Source organism: Salvelinus alpinus, chromosome 9 (assembly GCF_045679555.1).
Source record: "Salvelinus alpinus chromosome 9, SLU_Salpinus.1, whole genome shotgun sequence".
Taxonomy (NCBI): domain Eukaryota; kingdom Metazoa; phylum Chordata; class Actinopteri; order Salmoniformes; family Salmonidae; genus Salvelinus; species Salvelinus alpinus.
Window position 1 is genome coordinate 72,293,664 of NC_092094.1, and position 16,370 is coordinate 72,310,033.

The 16,370-nt window shown below is 43.5% G+C and overlaps 1 protein-coding gene across 2 annotated transcripts in view; it reads right to left on the reverse strand.

Annotated features, from left to right (window-relative positions):
- Positions 1-5,220: 5,220 nt before the first annotated feature.
- tonsl (tonsoku-like, DNA repair protein) overlaps positions 5,221-16,370 on the reverse strand; it is a 29,893-nt gene continuing 18,743 nt past the window's right edge. The window contains exons 24-28 of one of the 2 annotated variants that reach the window (XM_071327097.1): positions 13,937-14,108; positions 13,490-13,611; positions 6,065-6,138; positions 5,783-5,916; positions 5,221-5,693 (exon numbers count right to left, since the gene is read on the reverse strand). In XM_071327097.1, coding sequence (XP_071183198.1) covers positions 5,494-5,693; positions 5,783-5,916; positions 6,065-6,138; positions 13,490-13,611; positions 13,937-14,108 — 702 coding nt within the window. In that variant the 3' untranslated portion in view covers positions 5,221-5,493. Of the gene's footprint in view, positions 5,694-5,782; positions 5,917-6,064; positions 6,139-13,489; positions 13,666-13,936; positions 14,109-16,370 lie in introns of both variants that reach the window. The other variant, XM_071327096.1, reaches the window with a different exon arrangement.

The following is a 16,370-nucleotide window of genomic DNA, read 5'->3' on the forward strand; positions in this document are numbered from 1 at the left end:
TCTAATACTCAACGTAGAAGGATTTGTCTTAATGTACAGTATATGAAAGTGATGCTATGAAAAGGATTCTTTCACGTTATCAAGCTCACTCTGACTGACAAACCACTGCCTATTACTGTGATTAAAAAGTGCATATGAAACATTGTTTTTCACGAGGCCTACCTGTGCGCCTTCCTTTAAGCACCTCTGTTTGAACACCTCTCCTGTCCTTGATCCATACCACATACAGCCATTTGCGGATCTTTTCAGTGTCCATGTGAAAGATAGATATTGCGAGGATGGAACATTTGTTAACTTAAAAAATTAGTTTTTAACACCCATGTAAAATGAAGGCCTTCAAAGCTTGCAGATTTAAGTCTAATAGCATGAGATGAAAGTAGACAAACATCAGAGTGTGCGATATGAAGGTATAGTCAGTGGACATTCTGAACCTTGTTTGAGGTCAGTAGGTCACATGACCAAGGAGCTAATGAAATTCAAAATTTTGAAAAACGAATGTAAAATCTTGTGAGATGAAAATGGACAAACTAAAGGGTGTGCAATATAGGAGGGTGGTCAGTGGACATTCTGAAACTTGTTTGAAGTCATTAGGTCACATGACCAAGGAGCTATTGAAATTCGAATGTAAAAAAAAGTTGGTACTTTGTTTACGCTCCCTAACTAATTCAACTAGAAATACAAAATGCTGCTCACATTTCCACATGTTTATTAGCGTTGGAAAGTGAATTAATGTCCAAATCGTGAAAATAAGACCGGTACAATTTTGTGCGCAATTTTTCCAACATCATGATACTTATTTGGAGTCTGTGGCTCAAGTGGTTTGAAAGCTATTGACGTTTGAAAGCGCGAATATCCGTCGAATATCCAACTTGAAACAACATCCACCTTGAAGTTGATAACTATAGAATAACTACCTTCAAAGTAATGACTCGGGACTTCGGTTGTGAGATGAAAGCTTCTTTTTAGTAATAATACTTGTTCACATTACATTTTACCACTTTAGATTCTACAAAACAATAAAAGAAAGTAGCTAGTGAAAGCCAGGATAATCTTGTCACTTGTACATAACTGGCGTGTTCTCGTTTTTTTCTTCCTTCATTTCGCAAGGCATTCTGGTACGTGCAGTCAATAGCGTAATCCAATAGTAACCAATACAACAGAAATATGTACATAGTTCTCTCAATCTCCATCACTTGAATTCTAATACAATTACTCTTACATATGTAAATAACTGTAAAATAAAATATTTTAAGATAGAGCTCAATTAATTAACTGTAAACATTAACTCTGTAACCCATTAAAGTTACAACATCCTCCTCCCCGATGAACAAATGTGTTCAGATAAATTTCTCAATAGTATATCAACTGAATAGATCTTCTCATCAAAGTCCCTGAGCATGACCTAACTAGGCTATCTGGGCCTTCTGTCCCACTTTTGACTGAGCTAGCTCGATTTTTCTACCCAGAGACCACCAAAGAAAATCCTGATTGGATATTTTTTTCTCTTCAGTATTAACCATTCTCTTTCCAACAAAAACTGAAGAGTTTCAATCAAAAGATCATAAAAATGATTGTAAAGATGAAGTAAACATTTAAACGAAATTGAATTAAATATATACAGTACCAGTCAAAAGTTTGAACACCTACTCATTCCAGGGTTTTTCTTTATTTTTACTATTTTCTACATTGTAGAATAATAGTGAATACATCAAAACTATGAAATAATACTTATGGAATCATGTAGTCAAAAAGTGTTGAAAAAATCAAAATATATTTATATTTGAGATTCTTCAAAGTAGCCACGCCTTGATGACAGCTTTACACACTCTTGTCACTCAGGGCTCCCGAGAGTTGCAGCGGTCTAAGGCACTGCATCTCAGTGCTAGAGGCATCACTACAGATACTAGGTTGTATCACAACAGGACGTGATTGAGAGTCCCATAGGGCGGCGCACAATTGGTCCAGCGCCGTCCGGGTTAAGGTTTGGCTGGGGTAGGCCGTCATTGTAAATAAGAATTGTTCTTATTTGAATTGTTTTATCAATGTGTATTCGCTTCTGAATCTCAGTCTCTTCAACCCAGCAAGTGAGGTTATGAGCTGTCGTAAGAAGTGACTCTGGAGGCTGGAAAGTCCCGCCTATCACACTGTCAAATGAAGCACACCGCTGGAAATCTATCTGCATCCACATGAACTAGTCCCGGCATTGTTCTTTGACAAACACGGAAGGTTGTAAATTGAATTCAAAAGAAGAAAACAGAGAGGTAGAGAGACGGCCAATTCCTTAATGTAGCAATTGGCTACAGTCTCTCTCCTTCTCTCGCCGTTTTATTGTATTGAATCATATGTAGCCTCATACTTAAACACTTATCTAAAGTGGGCAGGGGGGAACACTTGAAATGCACTAATCTGAAATATGTAGTTTGGCTATTATAAGGTATTATATAAGCCAATGGTCATCTATTAGGCATTTATTCAGTAATATATATTCTTTATCTAATAAATGTGTTCATTCATTCATAAGTAGGAAGTTGCTGGGCCCAGCACATGCAGTGTGGTCCCCTGTTCTTCTGGTACCAGTGCAGTGGGAAAGGATACTAGTTTTTAGCAGAGACAGCTCAGAAGTGAGTGCAGTAGATATAGGAGAAGAGAGACACACAGATGTAATGCCAGTTAATATGTTGGCTCTATATGTAATAGCAATTAACACTTAGGAGTGACAGTGACAGACAGAGTGACAACAGAGGAGCACAAGGAGAATCACAGACAGTGACAGGCAGACAGAGACAGACTGCACACCAGGGAGGCAACAGAGGAACAGTTATACTGGTGAGTTGTATCTCCAGTGGTGCTTTTACCTGTTGTATTTTTATTAAACATGAGCTGGTTAAAAAAAAGGACTATGTTTCACCGGTCACTGGTACAGTAAAATGAGAGGGGGGAATTTGTCCGAGTCCGCCCTTGTATTTAAGAGACACTTCCTACCTTTCCCAAATAAAGTATTGTTAATTGTGAAACATACCTGGTTGTCAGTCATACTTCGTGAATTTGCACCATAACCAGAGATTTCTCATATTTGACATGTCTTAGTCTGGCTTGCCTTACACTCATAGGTTAGCACAGCAGCTGTGGGAAGAGAACATGACCACAGATATGCACTTGCTGCACATTTGCAACACTGTCCTATACCATAATACTGCAGTTGGCAACAGTTTACACATCAAATCAAATTTTATTTGTCACATGCTCCGAATACAACAGGTGTAGACCTTACAGTGAAATGCTTACTTACAGGCCCTTAACAACAATGCTTTAAGAAGTTAAGAAAAATAAATAAAAAGTGTGAATAAAACATTTAAAATAGAAAATAATTGAACAGCAGTAGTAAAATAACAAGCGAGGCTATATCCAGGGGGTACCGGTAGAGAGTCAATGTGCGGGGGCACTGGTTAGTTAAGGTAATTGAGGTAATATGTACATGTAGGTAGAGTTAAAGTGACTATGCTTAGATTATAAACAGAGTAGCAGCAGCGTAAAAGACGGGTCTGGGTAGCCATTTGATTAGCTGTTCAGGAGTCTTGTGGCTTGGGGGTCGAAGCTGTTAAGAAGCCTCTTGGACCTCGACTTGACACTCCAGTACCGCTTGCCGTTCGGGAGCAGAGAGAACAGTCTATGAATAGGGTGGCTGGAGACTTTGACAATTTTTAGGGCCTTCCTCTGACATCGCCTGGTATAGAGGTCCTGGATGGCAGGAAGCTTAGCCCTGTGATGTACTGGGATGTACGCACTACCCTCTGTAGTGCCTTGCGGTCGGAGGCAGAGCAGTTGCCATACCAGGCAGTGATGCAACCAGTCAGGAAGAACCTTTTGAGGAAGAACCTTTTGAGGATCTGAGGACCCATGCCAAATCTTTTCAGTCTCCTGAGGGGGAATAGGCTTTGTCGTGCCCTCTTCATGACTGTCTTAGTGTGTTTGGACCATGATAGTTTATTGGTGATGTGGACACCAAGGAACTTGAAGCTCTCAAACTGTTAACAGCCCCACTAACAGCCCCGACGATGAGAATGGGGGCGTGTTGTCCTCCTTTTCCTGTAGTCCACAATCAACTCTTGGGCACAGGGACTATGGTGGTCTGCTTGAAACATGTTGGTATTACAGACTGTCAGGGAGAGGTTGAAAATGTCAGTGAAGACACTTGTCAACTGGCAACTGGTCAGCGCATGCTCAGAGTACATGCCCTGGTAATCCCTCTGGCCCTGTGACTGTTGACCTGTTTAAAGGTCTTACTCATATCGGCTACGGAGAGCGTGATCACAGACGTCCGGAACGGCTGGTGCTCTCATGTATGTTTCAGTGTTACTTGCATCGAATAGAGCATATTAGTAATTTAGCTCATCTGGTAGGTTTGTGTCGGGCAGCTCGTGGCTGTGCTTCCCTTTTTAGTCTGTAATCGTTTGCAAGCCCTGCCACATCCGACAAGCGTCGGAGCCGGTGTAGTACGATTCAATCTTAGTCCTGTATTGACACTTGCCTGTTTGATGGTTCGTCAGAGGGAATAGGGGGATTTCTTATAGGCTTCCGAGTTAGAGTTCCGCTCCTTGAAAGCGCCAGCTCTACCCTTCAGCTCCGTGTGGATGTTGCCTGTAATCCATGGCTTCTGTTTGGGTCTACTTAAACAGTTAACAAGGTGGCAGTAGCACCATCAAAAACCATTTACACATTTTTTATAAATTGGAAATGACAATAAGTGAGTCATATTGTGGAACACTGAGGTGTGTGGTGTGAGTAGGCACTTTTCCCACATGATCTTAAAGCCAGTGGAGGCTGGTGAGAGGAGCTATAGGAGGAGATGTGGTTTCCATGTTTGATACCATTCCATTAATTCCATTCTAGACATTACAATGAGCCGGACCTCCTATAGCTCCTGCTACCTCTGCTTGAAGCCCACCCAACACCCTCCTCTGTGGAACTATTTAACAGTGAGAAGGCCAGTCAGTGGGTTAACTAACAAGGTAGGAAACCACAGTGTGCAACTGTGTCTTCAGAAGCTCACACCAAGTAGGCGGGGAACAGCCCCGTTTGCTCCACCCTGAGAGTTGTGTCGGAGACAGCGGCTGAGGAAAGAGACAGCATAGAGGGATTGAATCATTTCACAGCTTGACCGTAAAATCAGCTAACTTTGTGAGGAGGATAAAAGCACCATGGAAATAAACAGCCCAAAAATAATGACAATCATGTTCACTTTATTTTTTTTGTTTCCCATTGAATACATACAAATACATAGACAATACATGTATAAACGCACCCACAAACACACTGAGAAAAGTATATCTACATTACGCATACAAGATCATTCATTCTGAGATCCTTCTGCAGCCTGTGTCACCAAAATATGCCTCAAATATGAGGACCAAAGGGTGTAAATCATCTCAAGTGTATGTATTGGAATCCAAGTGACACTTGTCTTTAACGGTGTGAGAACCCAAGGAGGCGTCCTCACAGTGAGGGGGCAGCAGTGAGCAGGCACTTGGCATCTCTGGAGAGGAAGTGGCCCACGGGACTCCTCTGGCCCCAGGTCTGCTGCAGGACCTCGCGGTCCAGTTTGTTGAGCCTCTGGGAGCACAGCCGCAGGTCCTGGACCTGTTCTGACAGGCCGTCCAAACTACAGCTGTCCCAGGGGCCGGCTACCTGACAACCTGAGAAAGAGAGATGGAACAAATTAGAGGGACTTAGAGAGAGACAGAGACAGACTGAGAACCAATAGACTACTATAGGCCTAATGTACCTTGGAGGTTGAGATGGGTCAAAGGTCTCTGGGCATCACGGAGGGCGGAGAGGAGGCTGTAGAGTCCTGCTGAGGTCACCGCCGGGTTCCCTGACAGGTCCACAGACACCACGGAGGGACAGAGAGGCAGACATCTGGACACACAGAACATACGGATCTCAATACTGGACAATCGCATAAACCAGAGGTACTGTACAGGGCGGACACTTGGAAAAGGCACAGGCAGCTCAACTAAAAGGACAAGGGTGACATGAATAGAGAAAACACAAAATGCACACACACCTGGCGAGGGTGGCCACGCTGTTGTCCGTCAGTCCATTTCCCCCCAGGCTTAGGTGGGTCAGGGAGCAGTCATCCTGTGGAACACACAAAGAACCAGTCAGAACCATGTCCTCCGTGACTCAGCAAGGGACCAATCAAATCCCTGATCTCATGGTGTGCCCTTGACCAGGCAATTAGAACTATGTATTAGTAGTAGACCTGGGTGTGTATTTGATCATATATTTAAAACAGTTATTTTATGTGTGAGTATTTTCAAATAAATGTGTCCCGAATCAACTACTTCTATTGGTTAAATGGATGGAAGTGTATTTGAGTCAGTGAATAATTTTTTTCAAATACATGCCAATACTTCAAGTGGATTTCCAAAAAATGTGTTTTCTGGAAAATAATGCATGACGTGGAAGGTGTTCCACGACACGTTAGCGGAGTTGCATTATTTTTCAGAGAACGCATAGAGCCCTGAGTTGATTATCCCTTTTATACATACCATGGCTATAATTTAACGTATTTGCCGCTAGAAATGTATTCATTTGCCAGTAGAAAATGTGACAACATCCACTGAAGTAGCTAGCAAGTTTACTGGCTAGATAGTGGCAGTAGTTGCCTTGGTAACCAAACAATCATCCTGGGCTTGCTATTATGAAAATCTAATTAAACAAATGCCAATGTTTTCAATTCAACTTTTGCCTTCAAAAGCAGCTCAAAAATAGAACATGTAAGAATGAACTTCATAGCCATTGAATTATACCGCGCAATTGTATGGAAATAATTAAGCAATAAAGGCCTGAGGGGGTGTGGTATATGGACAATATACCACGGCTAAGGGCTGTTCTTAAGCACAACGCAATGCTGTCAGAGGAAGGCCCAACGCTTGGACACAACCCTTAGCAGTGGTATAATGGCCATATATCACAGACCCCAGAGGTGCCTTATTGCCATTATAAACTGTTTACCAATGGAATTAAAGCAGTAAAAATAAGTGTTTTGTCATACCCGTGGTATACGGTCTGATATACCACAGCTATCAGCCAATCAGCATTCAGGGCTCGAACCACCCAGTTTATAAACACGCAGGGCTCATTATAAACTGGGTGGTTCGAGCCCTGAATGCAGATTGGCTGACAGCCGTGGTATACCACAGGTATGACAAAACTGTTATTTACTTTTATAATAGCAATAACACACCTCAGGGGGGAGTGATCTACAGTACATTCGGAAAGTATTCAGACCCCTTGACTTTTTGCACATTTTGTTACGTTACAGCCATATTCTAAAATTGATTAAATCGTTTATTTCCCCTCATCAATCTACACCCAATACCCTATGACAAATCAAAAACAGGTTTAGAATTTTTGCACATTTATTAAAAATAAAAAACTTATATAAAAATATAAATATCACATTTACATAATTATTCAGACCCTTTACTCAGTACTTTGTTGAAGCACCTTTGGCAGTGATTACAGCCTCAAGTCTTCTTGGGTATGATGCTACAAGCTTGCCACACCTGTATTTGGGAAGTTCTCCCATTCTTCTCTGCAGATCCTCTCAATCTCTGTCAGGTTGGAAGGGGAGCGTCGCTGCACAATCTTGGTTTCATCAGACCAGAGAATCTTGTTTCTCATGGTCTGAGAGTTCTTTAGGTGCCTTTGGGCTAACTCCAAGTGGGTTGTCGTGCGCCTTTTACTGAGGAGTGGCTTCGTCTGGCCACTCTACACTAAAGGCCTGATTGGTGGAGCGCTGCAGAGATGGTTGTCCTTCTGGAAGGTTCTCCCATCTCCACAGAGGAATGCTGGAGCTCTGTCAGAGGGACCATCAGGTTCTTGGTCACCTCCCTGGCCAAGGCCCTTCTCCCCTGATTGCTCAGTTTGGCCGGGCGGCCAGCTCTAGGAAGAGTCTTGGTGGTTTCAAACTTCTTCCATTTAAGAATGATGGAGGCCACTGTGTTCTTGGGGACCTTGAATGCTGCAGAAATGTTTTGGCACCCTTCCCCAGATCTGTGCCTCGACACAATCCAGTCTCGGAGCTCTACGGACAATTCCTTCGACCTCATGGCTTGGTTTTTGCTCTGACATACAGTCAACTGTGGGACTTTATATAGACAAGTGTGTGCATTTCCAAATCGTGTCCAATCAATTGAATTTACCACAGGTGGACTCCAATCAAGTTGTAGAAACATCTCAAGGATGATCAATTTTAACAGGATGCACCTGACCTCAATTTCAAGTCTCAAAGCAAAGGGTCTGAATACTTACGTAAATAAATGTTTTATTTTTAGCAAATGTATAAAAATCTGTTATTGCTTTGTCATTATGGGTTATTTCATGTAGATTGTTGAGGAATTTTCATTTCATCCATTTTAGAATAAGGCTGTAACAAAATGTGGAAAAAGTCAAGGGGTCTGAATACTTTCTGAATGCACTGTATGGCCAATATACCACGGCTACGGTCTGTGTCCTGGCACTAAGAACAGCCCTTAGCCGTGGTATATTGGCCATATACCACACCTCCTTGGGCCTTATTGCTTAAATATTAAACTACTTGTCTTTTCAAATAAACAATATCTGAATACTTACTTCAAAATGTACAGTATGTGAAAGTAATTGAGAAATTTAAAATAGTATTTGAACCCAGGTCTGCTTAGTACCAGGCAGTTAGTACTATGTCACCCAATTTATCAATGTTGAGTTCTCAGCTTGGCCTCCAGCTTAAACATTAGGCGACATGAATCCTACTTACAGGGGGACTATCACTACATTTGTTCCTCTATTGAAGACAATCTTGCCATAGCTCCCCTTTAAGTCAAATGCTATACACACTTTAAGATACAACCATTGTGTCTTCCTCAACATATCAGCACATGTTTCTTGGCCTGAATAGCAAAGGCAAAGTTGTGCAGCAGATAAGTGTGAATGACAAGCTTCCTTTTCAACCTGTGAAATGTTATTTCCACATGCTTTCAGCTGCGCCTGCCTCAGACCTGTGGTACAGGTAACTGCCAAAATAAAGGAAACACCAACAAAGGGAGTTGGGCCACTACGAGCCGCCAGAACAGCCTCAATGCACCTTGGCATAGATTCTACAAGTGCCTGGAACTATATTGGAGGGATGTGACACCATTCTTCCATGAGAAATACCATCATTAGGTGTTTCATGTTTGTGTTGAAAATTTTTCAGGCGCCACTCAAGAATCTAGAGTCGCAATTCAAGCTCAAGCTCAACAATTCAACAGCTCAGACACAAGAGGTATGTGGCAGGGTCTACAGTCAATCACGGATTACAAAAAGAAAACCAGCCCCGTCGCGGACCAGGATGTCTTGCTCCCAGACAGGCTAAATAACTTTTTTGCTCGCTTTGAGGACAATACAGTGCCACTGACACGGCCCGCTACCAAAACCTGCGGGCTCTCCTTCACTGCAGCCGAGGTGAGTAAAACATTTAAACGTGTTAACCCTCGCAAGGCTGCAGGCCCAGACGGCATTCCCAGCCGCGTCCTCAGAGCATGCGCAGACCAGCCGCGTCCTCAGAGCATGCGCAGACCAGCTGGCTGGTGTGTTTACGGACATATTCAATCAATCCTTATCCCAGTCTGCTGTTCCCACATGCTTCAAGAGGGCCACCATTGTTCCTGTTCCCAAGAAAGCTAAGGTAACTGAGCTAAACGACTACCGCCCCGTAGCACTCACTTCCGTCATCATGAAGTGCTTTGAGAGACTAGTCAAGGACCATATCACCTCCACCCTACCGGACACCCTAGACCCACTCCAATTTGCTTACCGACCCAATAGGTCCACAGACGACGCAATCGCAACCACACTGCACACTGCCCTAACCCATCTGGACAAGAGGAATACCTATGTGAGAATGCTGTTCATCGACTACAGCTCAGCATTTAACACCATAGTACCCTCCAAACTCGTCATCAAGCTCGAGACCCTGTGTCTCGACCCCGCCCTGTGCAACTGGATCCTGGACTTCCTGACGGGCCGCCCCCAGGTGGTGAGGGTAGGTAACAACATCTCCACCCCGCTGATCCTCAACACTGGGCCCCACAAGGGTGCGTTCTGAGCCCTCTCCTGTACTCCCTGTTCACCCACGACTGCGTGGCCATGCACGCCTCCAACTCAATCATCAAGTTTGCGGATGACACTACAGTGGTAGGCTTGATTACCAACAACGACGAGACGGCATACAGGGAGGAGGTGAGGGCCCTCGGAGTGTGGTGTCAGGAAAATAACCTCACACTCAACGTCAACAAAACAAAGGAGATGATTGTGGACTTCAGGAAACAGCAGAGGGAGCACCCCCCTATCCACATCGACGGGTCAGTAGTGGAGAAGGTGGAAAGTTTTAAGTTCCTCGGTGTACACATCACGGACAAACTGAATTGGTCCACCCACACAGACAGCGTTGTGAAGAAGGCGCAGCAGCGCCTCTTCAACCTCAGGAGGCTGAAGAAATTCGGCTTGTCACCAAAAGCACTCACAAACTTCTACAGATGCACAATCGAGAGCATCCTGTCGGGCTGTATCACCGCCTGGTACGGCAACTGCTCCGCCCACAACCGTAAGGCTCTCCAGAGGGTAGTGAGGTCTGCACAACGCATCACCGGGGGCAAACTACCTGCCCTCCAGGACACCTACACCACCCGATGTCACAGGAAGGCCATAAAGATCATCAAGGACAACAACCACCCAAGCCACTGCCTGTTCACCCCGCTATCATCCAGAAGGCGAGGTCAGTACAGGTGCATCAAAGCAGGGACCGAGAGACTGAAAAACAGCTTCTATCTCAAGGCCATCAGACTGTTAAACAGCCACCACTAACATTAGTGGCCGCTGCCAACATACTGACTCAACTAGGATAGGATAAAGTAATCCTTCTAACCCCCCCCCCCCTTAAAAGAGTTAGATGCACTATTGTAAAGTGGTTGTTCCACTGGATATCATAAGGTGAATGCACCAATTTGTAAGTCGCTCTGGATAAGAGCGTCTGCTAAATGACTTAAATGTAAATGTAACTCCAGCCACTTTAATAATGGGAATTGAGGGAAATTATGTAAAAATTTACCACTAGCCACTTTAAACAATGCCACTTAATATAATGTTTACATACCCTACATTACTCATCTCATATGTATATGTATATACTGTACTCTATATCATCTACTGCATCTTGCCATCTTTATGTAATACATGTATCACTAGCCACTTTAAACTATGCCACTTTATGTTTACATACCCTACATTACTAATCTCATATGTATATACTGTACTCTATACCATCTACTGCATCTTGCCTATGCCGTTCTGTACCACCACTCATTCATATATCTTTATGTACATATTCTTGATCCCTTTACACTTGTGTGTATAAGGTAGTAGTTGTGGAATTGTTAGGTTAGATTACTTGTTGGTTATTACTGCATTGTCGGAACTAGAAGCACAAGCATTTCGCTACACTCGCATTAACATCTGCTAACCATGTGTATGTGACAAATAAAATTTGATTTGATCTCCCATAAGTGTTCAATAAGCGGAAATTAGTTCGCATTTTCTACCTCTTGTTCCGTTGGGCATTCCTAAAGGGGAAATGAATGGGGAAAATAAATAGGGTATAGGGAGATATGCCAAAAATAAGGTCTGAGGTTAACACAGGCTAAGGATATCTTATACGCTTTGTTCTCGGAGAGCATTTATGTGCTCAAAATAAGTAAGTTGCTAACGAGTCACTAACTGTCAGAGAAACGGAACTACAACATTAGTCGCAACATTTTCACATCACTACAGCGACCACGCAAACTAGTCTACGCTACATTACGCCAAAAAGCTAGTTGGTTTAGTTAGCCCTTCTGCTTACCAGCTCAAACAAAAATGCAAGGATGGTATATTGTTTTGCTCCAGGCTGCAAACCATATCTCTTCAGCGGGAAGGTGCTCATTTTATAGTTTCTCAAACGATGTTGTCCCGAGGAGACTTTGGGTCCGTCTAATAAGTAAGCCAAGTCTGTTAGCTAGACGTCAAAGGCATGTGACCAGAGGGGTTATATTTTTTACATGTTAGCACACGTTAGCTTTTTACAAAATTCACAAAAGGTGATGTTAGCTGATGAGATCTCATAGAAGAAAATGTATAACATCTCATAATCCTGTATAGGGTTGCACATTATGGGGAACATTCAGAGGTGGAAACTTTCCGTGGGAATTAACAGGAATATATGGGAATTAAAGGGAATACATAGGAATTAATGGGAATATATGCAAATTAATATTAATACCATTTAAATGTAGATGTTTTTTGCATCGGATATATTTACCATATCATATGGAAACCTTTTACCTTATCATAAGTAGACATAATTGCAAATGATTAAATCCTTCCAATAGAAAAAAAGAAACTATTTAGTTACAAATTTAACTTAAATGAGTTGACTCTTCACATGGGAAGATTTCACTGAACAACAAAAGAAAGGGACTATTGAATGATCCCCAATGATCCATCGCATCTCCCAAAAATGTTTTCAACATACATCTGTAAAATGATAGTCTAGAAACTAAAGCTTTGGTTGTTTTCCTCTCAGGCTTCCATGTCTTCTCCCTGGACCTCCTCAATGTCCACCTCTTGAACAGACTCTGAGGCCTCATCTTCACTGTCACTTTCCAACCTTGTTGAGGATGGCTCGTTGTCAGGCTCAAAAAGCCTCACATTTGCCCGAACGGCCACCAATTTTTCAACCCTTGTATTGGTCAGCCTGTTGAGTGCTTTGGTGTGTGTGTTCCCAAACAAGGACCATTTGCGCTCTGAGGTGGCTGTTGGTGGTGGGATTTGTAGGATGATCGAGGCAACAGGGGAAAGAGCCTCAGATCCACAAAGTCCCTTCCACCAGGTGGCTGAGGAGATATGTTGGCACCACTGCCATATTGCATCTCCATCCCAAAGCCCTTGCTTGGAAGTGTACTTCGCCAGACTGCCAAGAACCTGGCCCTCATCCAGGCCAAGATGGTGGGACACGGTAGTGATGGGCATTTTTATACTAATTAACTCAGGTACCACACCTGTGTGGAAGCACCTGCTTTCAATATACTTTATATCCCTCATTTACTCAAGTGTTTCCTTTATTTTGGCAGTAACCTGTATGGGTTTACTGGTTACAGAGAAACAAGAGTTACCAGAAACCTAACCAATTGTTTGGACAAATACCAATAAAAGCTTTTTATCATTTACCGATTTATTTCTTGTAATTGCACATCAGTTTCTTTTCGTGTACCGTCATGGACAAATTTGCACCCACTTAAGGCTACTTAGAGAATGTGATAGTTTGTGCAGTTCTTTAGCCAAACAATGCTTAATTAATGTCAAGTATTCTAATGATGCAGTATTTGAATTTGTGTGTGTGCGCATTTGTGTGTTTGCATGTGCTGTGTACCTGGGACAGGACTGACGTCAGGTGTTCTAAAGCAGGGTGGTCAGCGGGTCCACAGCGGATGGCAGACAGATGGAGGTGTGTGAGACAGTGGAGAGGCAGAGTCTTCAGGACCAGCTCAAAGCCTGTAGAGCCCAGAGCATTATGGGATAGATTCACAGACTTCAGGTGCCCTGTACCTGTAGGATGATGAGATGATACTGATTCTTCTGGAACATTACAAATTACCTCAAACAGATAGCAATGCATCCATTTGGAGTTGTCTCCTTCACCATTTATTTACATTATATTTAATAATAAAAATAATAAAATAACATTTAGCAGATGCTTTTATCCAAAGCGACTTACACTCATGCATGCATACATTCTATGTATGGGTGGTCTCGGGAGTGGCTAATGCTAACATTTAGAATATCAGTGTGAAAAGGGTATATTAATGAGCCTGTTTACCTGCCAGGGCTCTGGCCAGTAGGAGACGGTGTTGCTGTAGGCAGCGGGCTGTGAGGTTGCAGGCCTGCAGGGAGAGGCTTGCCAGTAGGGGGCACGCTGACAGCAGGCAGGACAGGGCCTGGGACAGACCATCACCCAGCGGGTTCACACTCAGGTCCAATTCCTCCAGACACTAGAGAGAGATGGGAGGGAAGAGACGACCATTTTGTTTAGCTAGCCATCAACACATCCATCCATATGTAGCAAGGCGGACTTGATATAGCCGCACTACGCCATCCTTTACATAGTCATCCTGTTCTTATAGTTTAGATATGAATAATTGACACGTTGCTGAACCTATAGGTGAGCAACAATAGTGAACACATACATACTACATTATTGATTCAAACTTTTGGTCAGTCCATATACTATTCTTAAATAACATGACCTCTGTGCAGAATAGAACAATATAAAATGACACAGACCAGTGTCCTGTAAACCATCACTGAAGATAGGGTACAGAATCCTGGGCCCCTACAAGTCCATATAAGGGCACAGCACCCCGAGAGTCTTACAGGTGAGTATTATACGTCAGTCCCATAGTGATGCATATGTTTATGAAACAACATTCTGGGATGCTAAAACATTCAAGGATAACAAAAAAAGGCCTTCTGACATTCATAGCTTCACTTGCGTTCCAGCTGAGAGTATTTCACTAGAAAATAAGAAACTATTCTTACAAATTACACTAAGTAAGTACAAACGAACTAAGTAAATACAAAATCAATCCTATTATTACTGAACGAAAATATAAAACGCAACATGTGAAGCGTTGGTCCCATGTTTCATGAGCTGAAATAAAAGATCCCAGACATTCTCCATATTCACAAAAAGCTTTTCTCTGTTTAGTACACAAATGTGTTCACATCCCTGTTAGTGAGCATTTCTCAATTTTCAAGATAATCCATCCACTAGACAGGTGTGGCATATAAAGAAGCAGATTAAACAGCATGATCATTACACAGGTGCACCTTGTGCTGGGGAAAATAAAAGGCCACTAAAATGTGCTGTTTTGTCAACACAATGTTGAGGGACTGTGCAATTTTCATGTTGACTGCAGGAATGTCCACCAGAGCTATTGCCAGAGAATTTAATGTTAATTTCTCTACCATAAGCTGCCTCAAACTTTGTTTTAGAGAATTTGACAGTACATTCATCCGGCCTCACAAACGCAGACCACGTGTGGCCACGCCAGGCCAGGACCTCCACATCCGGCTTCTTCACCACCAGGATCGTCTGAGATCAGCCACCCAGACAGCTGATGAAACTGTGGGTTTGCACAACCGAAGAATGTCTGCACAGACTGTCAGAAACCGTCTCAGGGAAGATCATCTGCCGGGCTCGTTGTCCTCACCAGGACGTGACTGTAGTTCGGCGTCGTGACCGACTTCAGTGGGCAAATGCTCACCTTCAATGGCCACTGACACGCTGGAGAAGTGTGCTCTTCACGGATGAATCCCGATTTCAACTGTCCTGGGCAGATGGCAGACAGCGTGTGTGACGTCGTGTGGGCGAGTAGTTTGCTGGAAGATGAAAAAGTCCCAGTTCTTCTATGGCCTGCATACTCACCAGACATGTCACCCATTGACCATGTTTGGGATGCTCTAGATCGACGTGTACGACAGCGTTTTCCAGTTCTCGCCAATATTGTGGGAGTTAATGTTACATATAGGGACAGATGTAATACTAAAAGTAGCAAGGACATGTGTACATCAGACCACAGGAGGAGAAGATGACACTTGGTGCATCTGCTAGCTCTGATGAGGGAAGTACAAAGGCCAAAGACATAGGCCCATAGGACAGCTGGACATACCAATGTCAGAGGGACACACAAAGGAGGGTGCCAGCCAACTGACCAACAGATGGACTATAGGCACAATAAATATATTATTTTTAGGACATGAAAGGGTCCCGCCACCATTAACCTAAATGAAAGCAGATGGACTGAGGGAAGTAACTTAATTTGCATGTGGGATCATCTTTACTAGATGCTGTTCTTCCACTAATCTCATTGCAACTCCCCTCCAAGTCTCCGACCACTACCTTGTATCCTTTTCCCTCTCGCTCTCATCCAACACTTCCCACACTGCCCCTACTCGGATGGTATCGCGCCGTCCCAACCTTCGCTCTCTCTCCCCCGCTACTCTCTCCTCTTCCATCCTATCATCTCTTCCCTCTGCTCAAACCTTCTCCAACCTATCTCCTGATTCTGCCTCCTCAACCCTCCTCTCCTCCCTTTCTGCATCCTTTGACTCTCTATGTCCCCTATCCTCCAGGCCGGCTCGGTCCTCCCCTCCTGCTCCGTGGCTCGACGACTCATTGCGAGCTCACAGAACAGGGCTCCGGGCAGCCGAGCGGAAATGGAGGAAAACTCGCCTCCCTGCGGACCTGGCAT